The sequence below is a fragment of the Anthonomus grandis genome, chromosome 8 (genome assembly GCF_022605725.1).
Source record: "Anthonomus grandis grandis chromosome 8, icAntGran1.3, whole genome shotgun sequence".
In the NCBI taxonomy this organism is placed as follows: Eukaryota; Metazoa; Arthropoda; class Insecta; order Coleoptera; family Curculionidae; genus Anthonomus; species Anthonomus grandis.
In genome coordinates, this window is record NC_065553.1 from 2,506,716 (window position 1) to 2,530,292 (window position 23,577).

The window sequence follows — 23,577 nt, forward strand, 5'->3', positions numbered from 1 at the left end:
GGTCATTAATAATTCGTTTACTCATAATTTCACTAAATTGTGATCGCCGATCGAAATCATCTTCATTCAGCTCTTGCACAAGATGTATTTTGTACGGATGAAACTTATGAGCTTTTAGAGTTCTTTGGCTACTACGTCGACTAATACCTGTGACAGTTTCCAATTGACGGGTACTTAATGTAGGATCTAGATTAATATGCCCTAGTACAGCCACTTCTATACCTTCATTCCTTACAAGATTTTCAATATTGCGTTGGCGATTCGCCACTGATCCAGTTTCTCGAAATTTGGAAACAAGCTCCAATACATACGTTCGCTGCACCTTGCTGTTTTCATGTCGCTCATTAAATAATTCCGCCGTTCTATTAGCACATTGATTATTTCCAAAAAATAAATCAATTATTTCAACTCTATCTGCCGTTGTATGCACCATTTTATTTTAAAAAATAGGTATTACCTAAAAAAACAAAGTCCCGCACTATAAATCACCCTTTTAACAGCGTACTACATTTAGAATAAATTGAAAATAATTCAATTTTTAGTTTTGGTCAACAAGAAAATTTTACAAATATTTGTAAAATTTGTTGGCTGACCCGTTCTCTAGGTCATCCGTATTATTCTAATGATATTTACTACCTGTCGTAAATAAATTAATATTAATACCAACTTGGTCTGTGATTGAGATAGTGAACTAAAGCAAATTCTTTTTAAATGTATTTTTGCGATAATTTTTTAAATGTCAAAATATTCTGTAATATGATAGAGCTATCTCATTTTTTGTCTCATAATTTCATAATACTTGATGGTTTTGTCCTACTTCCTGGCATTGTTTTTCTTAAAAGTACCTTTAGTAGTCTATAATAAAGTCAAAATATTGAAAATTACCTTTTAAGGCTTAAATGCGAAAATTTTAAAAAGTACTTGCTTAAATTGCGTAAAACCAAGTACCCTTGTAAAGAGAATTAAAAGACCTTTTCAATGAGGTATCACTCGACCCCCTTCCCATTTAAGATTTTAGGGGTAGTGCTACCCCTGTGGTTGTAGGTGGAAAAGTGATTTTGTGATTATTAAGTGTCCCACTCGAAAATAAAATCGACGGGTCCGAGCGTTTTTTTAAAAAGTTAATGGACTGCCTGTAATGGGCTCTGTTTCGTTTTCGATGCGCCACCCGGTATATATATACATATATGTATATTAATAAATATTTAATACAAGAACAGTGCTATGAGATTGGATATTATGAACGAAAAACGGTGATTTTTCAATAGAATTTCAATAGGGTAAGATTTGTGTTGATGAAAAACAATGTTTTTGCATAAAATATATATTCAATATTTATGCTAATAACACTGTTTATTTAAATTTGATATAATTTTATATATAAAGATTTAGTATAAAAACAGCGTTATTGGATTGAATAATATGGACGAAAAACAGTGATTGTTCACAAGAATTTCATCAAATATTTGAGGTCTAGTAATCGATTTTAAAAACTAGTTTTTTAAATGGCAAGATTTTCTCCCTTTTTTAAACAGTGTATTATAAAAGTATATTCTGGAATTTAGTAAATATACTGTAACCAAATACGGTTGATGAATATGCCAAAACCAAAAATTTACTAAAAAATTGTTGAATAAATATATATTTAACGATAATAATATATGATGAGTGTTTTGCTTGAGTAGTACTTTTTTTACTTCACGACGAACTCATAGCTCCCAAACCATGTATATGATGATGCTCGGAGGGTATTGGACTTAAAAACACCGAGAAAGGAGAATTTAAGCAAATTTGGTTGCTTTATACAAATTATAGTTGATGGTCAAATATTTTACCCTGAAATCCTGAAAACATTATCTTTTAATAGCTTACAGAACTTGTTAGCTATACAGAATTTTGTTATATCTATTTTGCTTTTTATTTTTAGTACTAAAATAAGAGTTAGGCTAAAATTTATTGTTTAGATTACTATTTATTTTTGTAATGTGGTTAATTTCATAAATAAATAAATAAAAACTTGTTAAGGTCTGTTGGTATAAATGGAACGAGATAGTCGCTGTTTTCTAATCAAATTTTTTTTTTCTTTAATTAGTCTATTTGCTACTTAGCTTTTTGGTGCCTATACTTAGTTCAGTATTTATTTAAATTTGAAATAAAAGCCATCATTATTTTTATTGTTAATACTTTTTATTTAAAAAAATAAACAAATGTAATAATCTACGATACAACACCTTGGATTAGATTCCATCAGCTCTGTTTACGTAATCACTTAAATATTTTTTTGAACTGAATATCTATTATTATATCAATGATTATATTATTAAAAAAAATCCAAATAAACATGATGCTTACTTATCACTACTTAAAGTGTTGTTTTTTAACCGTATTGAGTGGTTACTTAATTTATATATAAGCACATAAAAACCTTTTGTCAGTTTAATTCAGACTCAAAAATGGCTCTGACGTCGGGTGTTACGTCTCTTCCCACTAACTATGAGTACTATACCGCAGATGGCATTACCCAGGGACTTAATGCCAATCAAAGTTTCTTCACTTTAAATGACAAATTGATTCACATTTACAGTGGAGCTATGCACTACTTTCGGGTACCTAGGGCCTATTGGAGGGATCGACTGAAGAAAATTAGAGCGGCAGGACTGAACACCGTTGAAACTTATGTACCATGGAATTTACATGAACCAGAGCAAGGTTACACTTAAAAAAATCAATTTATAATCGGTTTGATTTCATTAATTTTTTTATATTGCAGAAAAGTATGACTTTGGAAGTGGAGGCTCGGAGTTTGAAGACTTTCTACATTTGGAAGAGTTTTTAAATACGGCAAAAGAGGAGGATCTTTTTGTTATATTACGTACCGGGCCGTACATCTGTGCTGAATATAATTTTGGAGGATTTCCCAGTTGGTTACTAAGGAGCACAGAAATGGGATTTAGAACGGCCGAGCCGACGTATATGAGTTACGTTACAAAGTTAGTAAAATAAATACATATTATTAAGTTGTACAAAAAAATTAAATAAATGAAAATATGAAAAGAGGCTCGCTTTGGAGGAAATTGCGTTGCAAATGCGAGTTTTTTTTTTAAATAAAATACATAAACTAAATATTTTTGGACAGATATTTTAACGTGCTCTTGACATTGCTAACGGCCTTCCAGTTTACCAAGGGTGGTCCGATTATAGGCTTTCAACTTGAAAATGAATACGGCAACTTCAACTATAATAACAGACAAACACATTTGGAGCAACTAAGGCAAATTTTCCTTCAAAATGGAATAGTGGAATTACTGATGACGTCGGATAGTCCTAGTAGGGGAACAACAGGTAGGAATTTTATACACCAAATTAAAACTTTATTCATTTAACAGAACAATAGTAAATTTTTTAAAAAAACATTATATTTCAATGTAAGCAAAGGGAATTATTGATTTACTTAAAAGTACTTTATGGGTTTTCTTTGACTGACTATGAGCGTAAGTACAGATTCAAAATTTTAAGAACTTTATCGTAGAAACATTGAAGTGTTTCTACTTAAAGAAGTTTTGTCGCATCTATCTGCAAAATTTTTATGATTTTTTAGTTCATCCCAAGCAACACGACATTTATGATTATCATTAAATATATACAGTTCGGCTCTTAATTGTCCTCCCTCCCTCTTATCCTTTGAATGCATTTATTTAAAAATTTTAAATTTGGCACACATCATTAGCAACCTAAATAATCCTTTTTTGTCCATAGCTCATTTTCCCAAACTTCAAAATAGCAGCGGGAGGCTAGAAAGGGAGGGTCATGCGATACATCGTTCGAAAACTTCTAATGAATGGTCCTAGACTATTAAGTCATTATTTCTACCCATAGCAAAATGGCAGCCTTTCAAAATCTTATTTTTCGCATTTTTATTTTCTTTACTACAACTGTTCAGGTGTAATTTATTTGTAGGTATGTTGTTGTTTGTAGAGTTTGAATTGAAATATGACAGGGGATCTTTTTTTTAAGCATGTTGGAAAATGCAGTAGAACCACTGATCCTTGAGATTATTGAAAACAACCCTCATGAGTTTGGTTTGTAGATCTTTGATCTATGTCAAAGAATAATTGATGCATGTCGCAATATTGATGTTGCCACTTTCCAAAATGTTAGTAAAAAATTCTCCAATAGATTATTTTACTGTATAAGTTAATGGTGCACATTCTCAACATCTTTTGAAGTGAAATAGTTACATTTGTGTGTTACCTAAGTTAAATTATTTTAAATGGAAATAAAAATGCGAAAAATAAGATTTTAAAAGACTGGCATTTTGCTATGGGTAAAAATATTGACTTAATATTCTAGGAGCATTCAGAGACCCGCCTTTCTATTTAATTTTATTTTTTAAAATGGCGTCATGTCGCTATTTTGAAGTTTTGCAGAATAACCTAGGGACCAGAAAGTAGTATTTAGGTTGCTGATGATGTTTGCCAAATTTCAAAATTTTATATAAACGCATTTAAAAGATAAGAAAGAGGGAGACAATTAGGAGCTGCACTCTATATTTATTCAACGATATTTTAGTAAATTTCAGTTTTGGTATATTTATTAATGGAATATGGTCAAGGTATATATAAGGCCTAGAATGTACATATATCATACACTTTTTTGTTTAACAAACGACTGACACGGGACTTACATATCTAGTTTTTAAAGTCGATTACTACACCTCAAATATTTGATGAAATTTTTATGAAATCTCTGTTTTTCGCCCATAATATCCAATCTAATAACACTGTTTTTATACTAAATATTGATATATAAAAATATGTTAAATTTAAATAAACAGTGTTAATATATTAAATATTACAAATATATTTTCCGCAAAAACATTGTTTTCCATTATCACAACCCTTACCCCACCACCCACCCCAAACATTAGCCCAGTAAGAAATTCTTTTAAAAAATCACTTTCGTCCATAATATTCAATCTAATAGCACTGTTTTTGTATGAAATATTTATTAATATATAAATATAATTATATCAAATTTAAATAAACAAACTCTGTTATTGGAATTAACTGGTGTAAGCCAAAATTAAACGTCTGGTTAACTATCGTGTGTTGCTTGGTATTCAAAGTTGAGACATTCTGCGCATTAGCTACTAATCGAGCATTTCTAGTAAGTTTACCAATAAATGATTTAAGAATATTAATATTGTAAGGTTTTTCCGGTTCGTAAGATAAGAATAAGTACAATCGAAAATAGTCAACTAATTTATTTACACATTTCACTACGAAAACACTATCAGTCACTACTACTAAGGAATATTTATTTTTTCTGTATTTATTTACAACTATTTAAATATTCCTTTAATATTCCAAACTTTACTTCACTGAACTGATAACTGACTACTAGCGGCGATGCGGCTTCTTATATACTCAGCAGAACAGTTTTTCGGAAGATTCTCGCCAACATTCGAGACGTCGTGTAGTGTACCACTTGTGTTATTCCGGACTGACGGGAGTATATTATTTATATAATCAGCTGGTTTCTCGGTGTCGTTACAATATTCTGAAAATTAGCTACATTATCCTCAAGGGTCAGTAATAAGTCCATTTCTTTTTAACCTTTATCGTTTTTGGTAATTTACTGCCTGAAGTACTCAAATCAAGATTAAGTCAAATATTAATTATTATTATAAGTGGAATTTAAGTTATAGGCCAAGTTACTTAAGATTTACCTCGTATAATAGAATCAAAAAGATGCTTTTCCTTCATCCTTTTAATCAGAGTTAGAGAACATTCCAAAGAAATTATTAACATAATAAACAAGCCTTTATTCCTATTGTTTTAATAGTTTTTAATAAAAGTTTCCAAATCCAATTAATTTCCTTAAATTAGGAGTATTCTCAATCTCTGATAACAATTTTAGTTTGGGGATCACTATTAACTATATTTATAGCTAATTTTGAATTTAATTAAAAAAAAAAATTATTGCGTTATCAACTATGTCAATTATATATAATGATTATTATTTCATGGGTGCTGGAGCTATTATTCACAGTTTAGGTAATCATCAAGGTATGCTTTTAATAGGCAGAATCTCATATTCTAGACCGTTAACCTGGGTCTATCTAAATATTTCTATTGTAAGGTTTTATTCTAAGGATTTAATTGATAAATTCTTATCCGTCAGATTTTTCGAGATATTTGTGTATCTATGCCTTGTTTTTTATTTCTGTATTTTTCTACTCAGTTCGATTGTCTCATTTTGATCTGATCTGAATTTGTTTAAGAAATTTAAGAGACAATATTGAAAAAATGGAAATTTTATTTCTTTATCATTCATAATAAAATTAAGCAATTTTGTTATGATTTTAGTCATATTTTTTTGATTATGATATGATTATATTGATTATGATATTTATGATTTTAGTGACTCAGATAAAGCATTCCTTAACTCGAAAAAATCAAATTTCTTAAAAACTAACTGACTTAATTTAAAAAGCAAATATATCACTTATTTGCGATGAGAATTGCTCCAATTTTCATGCTTCCTATTGTTTTCATGAAATGAAAACTGAAAAACCATAAATAGGGTTTTTTACGTTTTACCCGAAAACTTTAAGGTTACGTGCAAATAGTATAGATACAAAAGTTTTAAATTTTTTATAGCCTACAAGTAACAAAAGCGTTTTTTTATCAAAACAAGCCTTAGCCCCCTACCAATCACAAACATCTACCCAGTAAAAAATTCTTCTCAAAGGTCACTGTTTGTCAAAATAGTAACATTTTAAAAACACTGTTTCTGTACTAAATATTTATATATAACATTGAAATAAACAAAATGACTTAAATCAATAAATTATTTTAGTAACTAATTAACATAAAAAACAACCAAAATACCTACATACGTTGAAACAGAGAAAAGCCATATAAGTATATAATCTGTCACCAATAATACCCTTTGCTTAAGCTTAAATCTGATTTTTATTATTTAGAAACTTTGATAGTCATAAGTACGTGTTTGTTGTGTTATTGTCTAGATGCCCTGCAAGCAAAACATGTCACCAATTCACTAAGTTTTGTTAAATTTACTATAACACTATGGTTTTTGTGCAATGTTATAACCTAAACAATCAGTATCTTTGTAAACTATGAATGATTTTTTTAAAATCTAATCGATTTTAGGAACCTTACCGGGTGAAGTACTTCAAACGCTCAACTTTGGATCTGATGCCCCCGATCACCTCGCAACACTTGAAGAATTACAACCTGGTAGACCGCAGATGGTTATGGAGTTTTGGGTTGGCTGGTATGACCTTGTCGGTTCAGGCAATCATGCCAGAAAATCAGACAAAATTTGCAGAACCATCTTAACGGATATTTTAGAGCGGAATGCTTCTTTTAATATTTACATGTTCCACGGAGGTACCAATTTCGCTTTTAACAATGGAGCCAGATATACTAATGGTAAGTTAGAGACTTATTATTAATTAATTAAAAATTCACTTTTGGGTCACAACTCAGGTTATAGTGCTGTAACTACTAGTTACGACTACGACGCTCCCATATCTGAAAGTGGAGCTTACCGAAGCAAATATGATATGGTAAAAGAACTCGTCGCTGCGTACAATCCTGTGAAGACGTTTACTCCTGATCCTCCAGTCTATGAGCCACCCACAGCCTACGAGAGCATTAAAATTGAAGAAACCATATCATTTTGGGAATTGCTACAATCAAATAGTACAGGGAAAACTTTCAGTAGTGAACAGTTGATTCCGATGGAATTATTAAATATGAACAATGGTGCTGGACAAAGTAATGGCTATATAGTTTATAGAGCTGAAGGGATTGATTTGGAAGAAAATTCTGTTTTGATGATCGAAGGTAACTAAGTAGTTTTTGTAAAAAAATAGGCTAAAAATTTACACCCTGCAATGCTGTTCGGATTTTTCTAGGGCCAAAATCAATGTTTTAAAGGTTGAATTTATTTTTCGTGCTAGCAAGGTCCTCCTTTATTTGCTTTTTTTAAAGCATGCTAAGATCTCTGTGTTGTTTCTTGTTATCCAAAATAAGGCCATACGTTAATTTTGACAATTAAAAATTACCTATATTATAATCTTAAGCATATTGTGATACAAACTAAAGCATATTATCAATAAAATCTTATTATTAAGTTAAAATTAAATATTATTAAGTCTTTCATCAGAAATTGCATTTCGCCAACAAAGTCATGTCATTAATTTGAATAGAGCAAAAGATTTTTAGAGCACCGACTCCATTCGTGCGTCCTTAGTTGAAATATGGTTCATATGTGTGATCCATTCTTTAAAATATCCATATCCACATCTCATATATCCATATGCGTTAATTTTGTTCTGCTTTCAGGCAAATGAGGAAGTGTTGGAAAATTTTTATTGGTAAACTGTTTATCTTTTCCAGGCAGTTGAGAGTCATTTTTAAAACTTTTTTAACAGCATGGAAGAAATTTAAAAAAATGTTCAAGCCTCTACCCTAATAGGCCTTGGTTACATGCTTTAAAATCCACGTGCAATCCAAGGCGTAACAAAGTTATAGGCTTGAACACATTTTTTTTAAATAAAATAATTTTCGTAAACTGGAATATTTATTTAAATTTCTATTTCATAATAACTAATTCTGCATTAGCTACAAGGTCTTTCATGTTTATCATTATTATTTTTTCAAAACTTGTGTGAAAATTATTGGCGGCTGAAATTTTAGAATTATGAATCATACTCAGCAGTGGTATATTTTGAATAACAGTGTGAACACTATCCATAAGGTAATTATTAAACTTGTGTGCTATACTCGCCTCATCAGACACTAATCAAAAGAAATTTCATTGGGCATTTAAGGAGCTATTCTACTGGAAATTTGAACAATTTAGCTAAAGCCATAAGAGCTTATAATACTCTTGATTTTATCAGCATAAAAGGAGTCTTTAAGCAGATCAAAGTTAAAGTCACCTATGATATTTGTGCCGTTAAAATCATTGATTTGGTCCATGTAATCGCAAAAGAAATTCAATACATTGATTTTCATGGATTTGGGGCGAATTTGAGGCACAAAAATTTTATATTAATTCAGGATATTTTTAACGTTAGTAACCACAAATAGTTATCAATGATCTGTACACTTTTAACTCTATTTTTATATGATTTCTTCTAAGCGCTAATACTTCTCTGATTTTATAATAAGTTGTTGTGCGTTTCTCTATCCTATACCCATCAATTCCAAGTTCACATAGATCGATTTCCTTTGACACATGGGTCTTGCTTGATAACAATATCCTAGATTTCTAATTATTAGGAAATATAATACTATCCTTATTATTCAGATAACCCTGGCAGTTTGAAAGGTCTATACCAGAGCTTAAAACAATATTTAAATCTAATTGGTACTTTATATATCTTCTATATACCTCTTTTAAGACTTTTTAACATCTAATGTAACGTGGTTAATCCTAATTTAATTTATAGCTATTTTTTATTTGACACAAAACAATTTTTACATTTAACTACTTCAAAATTACATTCCTTGACATCCTGACTTCCGCTACATTTAGCACACACCTTATTTTGTTGACACTCTTTGCCCATATCCACAACATTTGAAAGCCTTTTTATATTATATTCATTAAACGCCATGCATCGATTTCTGCCAATATTTATTTTCTCTCTCTCAATAAAGTGATCGTAGTTACTCGAATCAACTTCCAGAATAATGTTAAATTCTTTTTTGTTTACCACTTTTGTTCTCCACAGTACTTTAATTTTTTTTCAGAACATCTTTGTACATTATTTTACCTCTCAATCTTTGTCAGCTAAAGGATGCTGGCTTTCATTAACGCTCTAACATTTTAGGCAAATCAGCAATTTACTCATCGCCTATTTTAGATTTCTGTTTGAATACTTTGAAAGAGCTTTTCATTTCCACACTTTAGTGTCAATCCACCTTCTATACCTTAGTAAGTTTGTCCAGTGACAGTCCAGCACTTATGTCCGATGGATTGACCTTGCTTCTAGTATCCTCCTTGACCTATTTTAGGCTCCTGTCAGATTCCTTTTGTTATATAACTAATATGTTATTGTTCTTTTGAACCGCTTTTGCATAAGATCGTGCATTTCCATTTGGTGAAACCAATCTTATGGAATTGCTTTTCTTGAGGCTGGCAACTTCAATCTTTAGGTTGCGGTTTTCCATTAACAACAGATCAACCTTCTCACTTAAATCCTATGTTTTCATTAACGAGATGTTTAACTAGGATTGATATCCAACAAAGGAGTATGGAATTATTCATAAAGGTTTTAAAATGCATGAATTTTAAAAGTAGTAAGAATCTCAAACTAAATTTACAAAAAAAAAATACTTGAGGGCTATTTTTTTTATCAAATTATATGCGCTGTTATAACTTTTATCTTTTCCTCATCATTCTTAATTTTCTTTTTTAACTACTTGACATTTTTTCTAGAATTAGTTATGAAAAATTTGTCAAAAAAATGGTCAAGCATCTACCCTAGCAGCCTTGGTTACATGCTTTAAGATCCCCGTGAAATCCAAGGCGTCACAAACTTAAAGGCTCGAACACATTTTTTTAAATAAAATAATTCTGGTAAATGGGAATTTTTTGTTAAAATGTCTATTTCATAATTAAATCAAATAATAACATTGTTGCAAGCAAGTAAGGAGTTTAATGAACTGCCTTAAAGAAAAGAACTAACGAATGGCAACAGCGCAGTTTTTTTTTTAAGAACACTCAAGAGGTAAAATAAAATGCAGTAGAAACCGAAAAAATTATGTTTGACAGTTGACAAGTGACGAGAGGCTAAGCAAATAAATTTTCTTTAGTTATTCAGGCAGTTGAATTATGAATGGAAATTATTTTCTTTAATTAGACAATTGCCTCAAATAAATAAGTTCAATTTTGTTTTACTTCCAGGCGAAAGAGCAAATTAAAAAATAAACTGTTGAACTGTCTAGAAGAAAACAAAATATTTATACTACTAACTTTTTTTTGCTTCAGACATATTTTATTTAAGACACACATAAATTCACAAGTGAGCCTAAGTCTTTCTTTTCTTATTTTTTAAACAACTTTAAGCACAAGCAATGGGGCAACTATTTCTAACGATGTCAAAATGCAAATTAAAGATCATGCAGGTAATACGGCGCCACGTAAAGTAATCGCTATTTACGCCATGAATAAATAAAAATACTATCAGATAGATTGCAAACAATTGGAAAACACTAAAAAAGCACTTTTTAGCTGATTTTCTAATTTATTTCGTTTAGAAAACAACAAAAATTTCAATTTTCGTTGCAGCAAATAGCCTTAAACGATCTTATCAGATCAATTTCATATTCTAGCCAAATATAGAAAAAAACCTTTTCCATTGCTACCACAACAACGTATTGTTGGTTGTATAGGTTGAGCTGTCTTTTATGGTAGATAATACTTGTCGGAAGTCGTGGTAAACAATGCGTTTTTTATAGATCAAAAGTCGATGCTAGCAAAACCCTTTTTCATTTACTTTCTTGAAGCATTATGATCATCATATGCTTTTTTTTGGCTTTTTAAGTCTAAAATTGTAGTCGTAATCAAAGACTAACTTAGACTTTAATTAAAGTAACATCATCTTGATATTCTCCCTTATAGAGATTATAAAAATCCAAGTTTAAGTTTAAAGACAAAGAATTGACTGTATTTTAATCTCAAGACTATAAAACTTTAAAATTATTAATATTTTGGTTTAAATCTAGGCATATTATTAATAAGACTTTATTATCAATAACGTTTTCATCAGAAATTGCGTTTCAGCATCAGAGTTTAGTACACATCATTAATTTGAATAGAGCAAAAAAGGTAAAGATTTTTAGAGCATCGACTTTATTCGCGCGTCATTAGTTAAAATATAGTTCACGTGTGTCACGTCACCTTCTTTCAATATCGAGCGAGTTCAACAGAAATTTTTACTTTTGACATAATTTGAGTTACTAAATCAAAAATTCTGATAATGTCGGCAAATAATTTATTAAGGGAAAATATAAAAAATACCATTTCTATTGAAATAAATGATACACAAATCCCAATAGTAGCAGAAGCAAAAAACATATCTAAGATTAAGGCAGCTTTATAAAATAAAAATATTTCTCACCCCAAAACAGAAATATCTACTTTGCGAAAGTCCGGTTTTGTCTTTGTTCGATTATGGGGACGTAATTTATGGAGATTCCTTATCTGTAAGCACCAAAAAGGCTATTCATAGAGTTCAAAATTCCTGCATAAGATTGGCATATAACATTCCATATAGACATGACATAACACCGTATCTTAACGCTAATCAAATTCTTAATATGAATCATAGAAGACTACTGCACATGCACATGTTTGTATACAGAGTCATAAAAAGAGGACAACCGGCATATTTAAGACACCAGCTTCAAGAATTTATCCATTCTCATGCAACTCGAAATAACGATTTTATTGTACCTATCCACAAATCAGCAGCTTTTAGGCGTTCTTTTAAATTTGTTGCTGTTCAGATATGGAACAGTCTCTCTCAAGAACTAAAGGAATTACCTCTCCAAAGCTTTTTAAAGTCAAAGTAAAAATACTTTTAGGTCAAAATAATAATTGATTTTTTGTTTGTGTACTTGCAAAACAAAAAAAAAACAGTTTTACGTGTCTCCGACTAGTTTCGCCCATTCATCTGCATTTCTCTGCATGCCGGTCCCCCTTCTCGCATCAGCGCTGCCTCCCTATCTAAGCTGGTATCCCCATTCCCCATTGAGGGTATATCACTTCATGAGTGTGCATGTCTTTTTTTTATTAATATTTTTCTTAGTGGTTTTTCTTCATTTTTTTTGTTCATGTTTTTACATTCCAATTCAAATATAGGTGCTTTTAATTTTGTCGCATAAATATTTAAAATGTATTGCAACTGGAATGTAAATAGTTGCTTAAGGGTTGTCTCACTTGTACTACAGTTTACTGATGGTGCAAGCAAACGGTTGTTTTAATCGAGAGACACTCCAATTTGTTATAATAAAATAAGTGAACACAATAATGATTGTAAAACTGACAAATAAAATCCTTTTGTATTTCTATTTGTAATTACAAGACTAATTTTGTAATAACGTAACTATTATTAACTCGAGCAGATTGTAATAAATCAAAAAACATTTGAATCAGGTTATTTTTTATCCAGAACACTGCCTGGAAGAAAAGAAAAATTTTATTTTTTTTTTCCAGGAAGTTGAATATTGAATAAAAAATTATTTCTTTATTATACAATTGCCTGGAAAAAATGGGTTAATCTTGTTTTACTTTCAGGCACAGGAAGAACTTGGAAAAAAAAATGAAACATCTGTATTGTTAACTTATTATCTTCTTCAGGCAGTTGAAAATCATTTTTAATTTTATTTTTCAACTGCATGAAAAATTTTTCTAAAAAAAAAAATAAAAAAAAAGTTCAAGCCTCTACCCTAGCAAGTCTTGAATACATGCTTTAAGTTACCCGTAAAATCCAAGGCGTTATAAAGTTAAAGGCTTGAACACATTTTTTGAAGTAAAACTTCTTTACGCACGCTTGAGTTGGAGAGTAAGCAGCCTAATGAGTTACGAAAAGTGTGATCGGGCGAGGCGAATGGTAGTTGAGAAGGAGATATGAGTTAGTGAAGATGGAAAGAGAGAGAGTTACAGTTCGTATATTACTGTAGGAGCAAAAGAGATTCAAAATAAATTCAAATCTTTGTAGAAAAATAATAGTATATATACATATAAATGGAGCTAAAGAAGTTTTACTTCAGTCGTGTGGTCTCAAGCGCACTATTTTTTTTTTAATTAAAATGCTTGTCGCAAATAAGAATTATCGTGTAAATTTATGTTTAATAACTACATTAAATATTGGCATGTTGCAGACTACTAAGGAATTTTCTGAATTCCTCTTCAACTGCCTGGAAGAAAATAAATAACAAGTGACAACAGCGCAGTTTTTTTCTGCAAGAACATTCAAAACTTGCCTGTAAAATCAATTGCAGTAGAAACCGAAAAAAAAAAGATGTTTGACAAGTTATTTTACAAAAAATAGATCGATTAAGTGTTATTTTTTTTGATAAATCAAAATATATACGCTAGCATAATCTTCTTCAGGCAGTTGAGGAACATTCTTAATTTTATTTTATAACTGCGTCAATTTTTTTCTATAGACAATAATGAAAAATTAAACAAAAAACGATTCAAGCCTCTACCCCAGTAGGCCTTGATTACATGCCTTAAGATCATGTGAAATCCAAGGCGTCAAAAAGTTAAAGGCCTGAAAACATTTTTTTAAATTAAGATAATTTTCACAAATGAATTTTTTTTCTTTCTATTTCATAATTAAATCAAATATTTCGAATTACTCTTTAGTGCCTAGAAATACTTCACTCAGTCATTTTGGCAAAAATAAATTAGGTGCCTAAACATTTTTATTTTCTTAAAACCCATTTACCAACAGCGTAGCATTACCATGTTAAGTTATAGAATAAACAGAGTTTGTCTATTTGGCAATACAGTGTTTAAAACCTGCAAGTGTTTCAATGAGCTTAACTTTAAATTATTGTGAATTATTGTAAATGCTTATTAAAATGAACCTTATACAAAATATTTTAACTACAAAAATTAATAAGTAACTCAAATTTGTATTATAAAATACACCTCTTTTATAGCTCCCTTTTTTAATTTTTTTGTCAATATAGCTTCGACTTTAATTTTAGGACATGTCTGTGACGCAGTACTCCTGTTAGTTAATGGAGAACTGATAGCTCCTAAACAATTAAACTCTTCATCAGATTTCGACGGTTTCGGATTTTACAGTCTCGTAAATTCATCTGTAGTACTGAATACTAAAGCGTTAAAAAAAGCAACTATAGACTTGATAGTTGAAAATATTGGCAGAAGTAACGGAGCCAGCACTGAAATGTACAAGCAATCATTCAAAGGACTTTGGCAAGGTTAGTATATTCTTCAAGAAAATGTAAAGTAACTATAATTACCATATTTTTTTAGGAAATGTTACTATTAACGGTACAATAATATCCAGTTGGACAATCGTTCCATTTGAATTAAAAAAGCAGTGGGTTAATGGTCTGGCAATGTCAGAGTTTGAAGGTGATTTAAGAGGTCCTGCTATGTTTAGCTCTACTTTAACTATTACAGACGAGCCTAACGATACTTTTATTGATATAAGAGCTTGGGGTAAAGGTAGGCATTTGAAGATATAGATTTAAAAATATTAAAACTATTCTTTGAACACTCTTTATGTTTTAGGTATTGTATTTGTCAATGGTTTCCCTTTGGGAAAATATGCCTCTATTGGACCAGATTTTACTCTATATTTACCAGCACCGTTTTTGGTTAAAGGCGACAACCAAATAATCTTTTTAGAACATTTCTCTGCTCCAGAAAGTGCTGAAATTATTTTCACTGATAAACAAATATTTGTGTGAATTTTGTAATATGATTACATAGTATGATTTTATTTAATAATGAAGTTTTTTTCACTTATTATACATAGAGTCAATATAATTCGTTCGTCTTTTTATACGTGGTTTTCTGCTTATTCCAATATTATCAGCGAATCTTGAAAAGTGCCGATGGTCACGCCTATTTTTTACTGAGCCACCGCGGTTCAGCGACATATTTATAGCTTTCATTTAAAATTTATGTCCTTTTTGTCTATGGCAGGGTGTTAAACGTTCGACATGTTCGGCTTGTTTTTTCAAATGAAAGACTTAAACCGATTTAAAAGGTTCGGCCGCCATTCACGAGGCGTAAAGTTTGAAGGGTTAAGATAAGAAAGTAGTTTGTACCTTGTCGCTTTTCAGAAGATTTATTAGTCGAGAGAAGTCAATTACGTGAACGTTAGAAGAATAAGTGAGTGATTTATGAGAGAAGGCAATCATTTAAATTTTAGTTAGTAATGAAAAAAAAAATTAATTTTGACCTAAAAGGACAATAATGTTTTGACTGAATATGTCCAACTGAATTTTAACAAAACAGATAATATTTAAAGCCATAATAATTTGGCCGGGTTATAATAGATTTAATATGTGAAATTGAAATTTATTTAAATGGTGCATAATAGCGCCGAATAATATCTAATATTAAAATCGGCTTAACTTTTTTAGTGACAAATTGTATTTGACATTTTACTAATTACCATTGCATTTTAATTAAAAATTATTAGTATTTAATTTAGTATTATTAATCATATTGTTATTACTATGGTACTGTACGTAGGATAAAATTTATTTTCGAAATATATAACTTTTGCTTATTAAAACGTAGCTTTTTATCATAAAAGTGGGTGTTAAGTAAGAATTAAACTAATGTTCATAACTGCGCTTGAACTAAAGAAATCCAATGATTTTTATTGTTATTTTAAATCTGTTTTAATATTGTCTTAAAGTAAATTAGATTTTAATAATAATATTAATAATTTGTCTTTATTTAGCAGTCTTTAAACTCGATCACTACACCTCAAATATGTAATAAAATGACTCCGATATGACATATATGCCACTGCGTAGCTAACGATTTAATTTATACACATTTTTATCTTATAGTGTAATAAGGTAATATCCTACACAAAGAAATCTAAAAAAAAGGAATTCATTAACGTATATGATACAATAACTATACCAAATAAGATATACAAATAAAAAAACTGAAGAATGCAAATTTGATCAAAACTAAACAAGGCTTTAAAAATAAAATTCGTTTTAGAACTTTTTTTTATTAAATAATATTTACGATAAATCCCTTATGGACGCAAATGATAAAAATTATTTTTTTTTCTTTGAACGTCGAAAAATGCCCCCTTATGCATGGGACACATTTGTAAGGTAGTAAAGTTATTTACAATAAAAAACTCATTCCATTAATACTTCTCAAAATAAATTAAATACTCTTATAAAAAAACACTATTTAAATAAAAAGTAATAGAAGCTCTAAGAGTCTATGGCAGTTAAATAATGATATTACCAACAAAAATAATAAATACACAACATTTACAGATAAGGTTATAAACCAGAAAAATGAAAATATTGACAATTAAAAAATTTTACTGTGGCAAACTGGTCAAATACCTTTAAAGTTTAAAATTTCAATAGTGAAACCGATATCTAAAACTGGTGATAGGTGGAAAATAACTAAATAAACACCCTAAGGCTTAAAATTTAATTTTTTCAAAAATATTTAAAAAAATCATTAAAAACGGGCTCCTATTATTTCTTGATAAACAGAAGGTTTTATCCAAATAACAGTATGGTATTGTCAAAGGTACCGAAGTCCGGAAAGTACGGAAAATGCTATAGCCGAAATCACGTCGAAACTCTTGACAATAATTTGCCAACAACAGGTGTATTTATCGACCTAGCTAAAGCGTTTGATACAGTAACGTCCGTGGAACAGTCTATAGGATTTTTCAAGATTACTTGTTGGAAAGGAAATCGCAGGTGAGAGTATACGAAACAGTAAGTAGAATAGATGAAAAATTAATTATATTTGTCTTTAAAAATATAAATCACATTGATTAGACTTTAAAAGGCTTCTAAAGTCTCTTGCAAGAACTTGAGGATAATATGAGGGTCTTTTCTAGACATTTGAGGCACTTTGAGTGCCTGTAAGTGACTTCCAAGTTTTCTTAAGTCTCTTCTAACTAATTGAGAGTATTTGAGACTCTATTCCAGGCATTTAGGGCACTTTTACTACCTGTAAAAGACTTCCAAGCCTCTTACAGGAGCTTGAAACTATCTGAATGTCTATTCCAAGTAATTAACACATTGACTGCCTGTTAAAGACTTCCAGATACCCCTAAGTCTTTTGGGATTATTTGAGAGTCTTCTCTAGGCATTTGAGGCACTTTAAGTGCCTGCAAGTGACTTCCACGTTTTCTTAAATCTCTTCTTAGCACTTAAGAGTATTTGGAAGCCTATTTCTGGTACTTGAGCCAATTTGACTACCTGTAAAAGACTTCCAAGTCTCTTACAGGACCTTGAAATAACCTGAATGTATACTCCAGGTCGTTAACACACTTTGACTGCCTGTAAAAGACGTCCAGGTACTTTTAAGTCTTTTGGAATTATTTGCAAGTCTTCTCTTAGCATTTGAGTCACTTTATCTTAAATCTCTTGTTAGCACTTAAGAGTATTAGGGAGGCTATGGAAGGCATGTGAGCCAACTTGACCTTCTGTAAGTCTCTTACAGGTGCTTGAAATTATTTGAATGTCTATTTTTCAGGCAGTTAAGGCACTTTGACTGCCTGTAAAAGACTTCCAGGTATCCTTAAGTCTTTTCAAATTATTTGCGTGTGTTTTCTAGGCATTAGAGGCACTTTAAACCCCTGTAAATAACTTTCAAGTCTTTTGAAGTCTGTTCTAAGTATTTGAGAGTATTTCAGAGTCTATTTCAAGTACTTGAGCCATTTTAACTACCTGTAAAAGGAGTCTTAAGACTTCTAGAGTCTCTTTCAAAAACTTACGAGTATTTGAGAGTCTACTTCAGCCATTTGAGATAATTTGAGTGTCTTCCAAGAACATTAGAGTATCTGCGAGTCTATTTTAGGTATTTGAGTACCTATAAAAGACTTCTTAATCTTCTTAAGTCCCTTCCAGACACTTAAAAATATTTGAGAATTTATTCCAGATATTTAAGGCACATTGAGTGGCTGTAAGTGTCTTCCAAGTCTTCTTAAGCCTTTTTACAAGTATTTAGGAGTATTTAAGAATCTATTTTAGGTATCTGCAGCAAAGAGTTTGAGTACCTGTTAGTATTTTCCAAGTTTTTTTAAGTCTCGTCACAGCACTTGAGAATATTTGAGAGTCTGTTTTAGGCATTTAAGGTCTTTTGAGTGCCTATAAGAGATTTTTAAGTTTTCTTAGGTCTCTTCTAAGAACTTGAGGGTATTTAAGAGTCTATTACAGGCATTCGAAGCACTGTGAGTACCTGTAAGTGACTTCTAAGTCTTCTTAAATCTCTTCCAAGCACTTAAGAGTATTGTGAGACTATTTAAACCATTAGAATTATTTTGAGTGCCTTCCAAGTTTTCCTAAGTAATTTCTAAGAACTTAAGAGTCTATTTTAGGCATTTGAAGCCCTTTGAGTACCTATAACAGACTTCAATCGTCAAGTCTCTTCCAGAAACTTGAAAATATTTGAGAATCTATTCCAGGCATTTGAGTCAGTTTAGCTACCTGTAAAAGACTTTCAAATCTTCTAAAATTTTTTTCAAAAACTTGAAGGTTACCTGAGAGTCAATTCCAGGTATTTGAGGCATTCTGAGTGCCTGTAAGTAACTTTCAAGTCTTCTCATGTCTCGTCAAAGCACTTGAGAGTATTTGAGAGTTTATTCCAGGCAGTTGAGAACCTTTAAGTACCTATGAGAGATTTCTAAGTGTCGTTCAGACATTTAGAGGATTTATTGCAGGCATTTGAGATCTTTTGACGGCCTTAATCTGATTTCTTAGGTCTCTTCCAAGCACTTGAGAGTATTTGAGAGTCTATTTAAGCCATTGAAAATATTTTGAGTGACTTTTAAATCCTCTTAAATATGTTTTAAGAACTTAAGAGTATCTGAGAGTATACTCTAGGCATCTGAAGCCCTTTGAATGCCTATAAGAGAAGTCTTCTCAAGTCACTTGAATACTCTTGGTTTCTTCCAAGAACTTTAGGGTAATCTGGGAGTCAGAAATATTTTCAACAGAGCGAGTTTAGACTTTTTAATATAATTTCTATACCAATACTAAAAAACAATTGTTTAAGAAATTTTATGAACAAAAGTTCGTATATGAATTTTACAAAAACAAAAATTGGTTTTTTATGAATTAGGTTAAGCATAATTAAACAATTATTTTTTAATTAAAATTGAACCATAGGTAAACTTCTTCTTACGTATCGTTTCAGTTGTTATTCTTAGGTACATCATTATTATATTTTAAATTTTGTTAGAATCATTTTAAATTTTCAATTTTTTTTTTGTTTAGTCTTTAATATATTTTTTGTACTTTACTTTTTAAGCCAAATCCTGGAATATTAAATATGTATATAAATAAAATATTCCTTACCTGTCAAACATTTCAATTTGACAAAAGTAGGGGGAACTTTGGCGCCCAACATATGAGTATTTATTCCATACCATATTCCACAAATATCCCAAACTGTATGAGAAAAGAATATTCTGTTCTTTATATTGAATTTATATATTTATAGGTTTATTCAAGTTAGTTTAATCAACTATTATCGACTTATGACTTGACTACACTCTCTTCTCTAGCCTACTTAATTGCCTATCCTATGCACACTAACCTAAATATTATTTTACTTTGAATTCACATTATTTAATAACAATTAATGAGTACAAAATCTGACGGTTACCTTAGATGATTGGAGCAAAAGATGCCTTATGTATTTAGCAATAAATTTATATTATTTACATTAATCTATGCAATATTCTTTAAACCCTTTAATATTTTAAAAGACTAAAGCTTATTATTATGACAAAAACTGGTCAAAGATGTTAAAGCAGATTAACAACAGATGTAAATGTTACATCAATGAGAAAACACTACTTTATTCATAAGATCTAACCCTTTGTGATTTTTTTTTAATTCCTATTACTGAAAAGTTGCCTCAACGAATTGCTAAAGAAATTGTTAAGTCTCAACTATCACCCGAAAGAAACTACAATTTGTTAAAGAAAAATCTTAGTAACTACTATAACTATTCAACAGCCAAAAGTGTTTTTAAATTTAATTATAATAACAATAATTGAGTGACAATTTTTAAAATCGACGTGGATCAACTTGAGCGATTTAATATTGTATGTAGGCAACATTAGTTTAAACCTACCGATTTTTTTCCATATTTATCTAGATTTATATAATCATATAATTGCAATTAGATTATGATGTTAAAATTAAATTATCTTTTTTCCTTACTTGTTGTAATATAGGACATTAAAATCGATAAATTAGTTCGGCAATTATGACATTTTATTATAATTTTTCAAAATACAAAAGCTGCATTTATGTTTTTTATATACGTCAAACAAAAGTCACCACGAACTCTGGAATCTACAATTAGGTATTGTTAATTATAATATTTTTAAAAATCAACAAATTTAAATATTTTAGCACTATTCAAAAAAATAATATCCTTAATCGATTAAATTTAACGCTCTGTTGACTAAGGATTTCAGATTAATTTGCAGGTGAGCCTTGAGGCTTGAGAATGTTTTTGTTGGTCTAATTATATAAACACCGTGGGCGCCTCCACCTTGCTAAATTAACTTGCAATGCCTCTAATTAGCTCAGTTTAATTAGAGCCAATTGCCTTGTGTCGTAAGTATTTTAGATATAACCATTCAAGGCATTAAAAAAATCTTTTATCAACGGTAACTCTATAAATATAAGTCCCATAAATGCTTTTCAGTATTCTCTTCTATATTTCTATTTTCGAGCGGTTGTTGCGAAATTTATGGCACTCTTCAATTTAGTTAATGAAGCCCGAAATAAATAAATCTTTGTAAGAAAACGTAAACAATTGGCCATAATTCACGAAAATGGCAATGGCAAGATAGAGTGGCATAGGTGGAGTGCCCGCCCGTTAATGGAACATGGATTTGGACCGTGGAAAATAAAAGCAATTCAGTGTTAAAATTATGCTCTTATTAGAGCCCTTTGTTTGATCGGGTGCCTTTTCATTACTTACGTATTTTGTCTCGTATTAATACTAAATTATGAGACAAATTTGAAAGAAATACCGATTGCTTCTATATTTTTTATGTCATTAAAAAAGCATTAAGTGCTAACATGAAAGGGTTCAATACAAATTGAGTGCCTTTTTTATTTTATTACATATTGTAGTAATGTAAAATATTTAGTTTTATTGCCTTTTGATTTTGACTAAAATTGTAAATTAGGTATGGTAACAAAGCGGAAGTGCATCGCCACTTAATTATAATATGATATGTCTCAAGATAGTTATTTGTTAACCATAAAGTATAGAACATTCTCGCCCTGGCTGTTGTTCAGTTGAAATATAAGTAAAATGTTAATACATTAGTTCTAGTATTTCATTAAACCATCCAATAAATTAAGAATCAAAAAGTAGTGTTAATTAACACCACACATATGATCTTTTTTCGAGTTTTTCTTTTCAAAAAGCTGAAATTGCCTATTGAAACACTCCTATAAAAAGGTATTTGGGCTCGTATAAGTTATAAAAAGAAAATTGACGGATTTGATCTATTGGCTAATTAAGTTTTTTAATTTTATTGTTGTTATTAAAATTACTACTTTTGAAGAAAAAAATATAGTAAATGATCATTCAGTTGATTAACATAAATAATTAATTTTTAGGATGAGCGAAACCAACAATATTTTTCAACTATGTCAATATTAAAGTCCAGACAGCACAAATATACATTCAGAGGTTTCCATAAGAGATATTTGATAATTTCTTTAAAACACCCAGTGGGATGATACAAATCTCACAAAAGTAGACTACGCCATATTACCATTAAATAATCAAAGAAAAGGGATATATTATTATAAAAAAACATGCCCAATTATCTTCTAGATGAAATCAATCAATTTAAAGTTTTTGTTGTTTGTTTTGCATTTTCATTGTTTACCTAATGTTTCTGTTTGAAATCACTTAAAACGCTGTTATAGTCCAGGACGATTAGACTTTCTTTGCTAAAAAAATCATATCTGGCGGAATTTTTTACCAGAACTTCTTTTTGACATTACAAATCATCCCTCAAAAGTCCCCATGAATCTAAGTGGAGCTTTTTTTTATGGGAGGTCAAAGGTCACAAAAAACACTTTTTTACAAATAACATCGAAACTATCAATCCTACGATAAAATAAGCTATTACCTTTTTTGTTCAGTATGAAATTCTCCAGAAAAAAGGTTTTATGTATTTTTTTCGTAGAGGTCATTTTTTTATAGAAATTTTACTTTAAATATTGGACATTAAAAAAATTGTAAAATATTGTACTTTTTTCCATGTCACCATATAGGTAAAGTACCAGACGCATTTTTTTTTCATGTAATCTCCCCAATAGGCCTAATACACGAAGCTACAACAAAAGTATGAAGTAAATAGGATTTTTTATTTAGTCATCAGTGTGACATGATGCGGCATCTTCCAAGTCTTCCCCAACTTCAAGCGTTAGTTAGTGCGTTAGCGACTCTAGATAATACTTGTAATCTATACTAGATTAATTCTTTTGCCGCAGCTATATGCAATATTTTAGATATTAAGTAATTTTAAGTATTTTATTAGGTGCCGGACTCGAACAATGTTTATTGCTTTTCAGCGATGCAAATAAATGTTATTATTATTATTATTATTATTATTATTATTATTATTATTATTATTATTATTATTATTATTATTATTATTATTATTATTATTATTATTATTATTATTATTATTATTATTTTTGCCTTGCGGCAATCACACTCCCGTTTTACGGGGAAAATTCACTTATCCCAGATATCTAAGATATCAAAAGG

General features: G+C 30.0%; 1 protein-coding gene across 1 annotated transcript; it reads left to right on the top strand.

Annotated features, from left to right (window-relative positions):
• Positions 1-2,427: 2,427 nt before the first annotated feature.
• On the top strand, positions 2,428-15,540 carry LOC126739659 (beta-galactosidase-1-like protein 2). Its single transcript, XM_050445435.1, has 8 exons — positions 2,428-2,709; positions 2,771-2,990; positions 3,137-3,342; positions 7,179-7,460; positions 7,518-7,877; positions 14,769-15,005; positions 15,061-15,255; positions 15,322-15,540. The coding sequence occupies exons 1-8, from the start codon at positions 2,454-2,456 to the stop codon at positions 15,498-15,500; spliced, it is 1,935 nt and encodes a 644-aa protein (XP_050301392.1). The 5' UTR covers positions 2,428-2,453; the 3' UTR covers positions 15,501-15,540.
• The last annotated feature ends 8,037 nt before the right edge of the window (positions 15,541-23,577 follow it).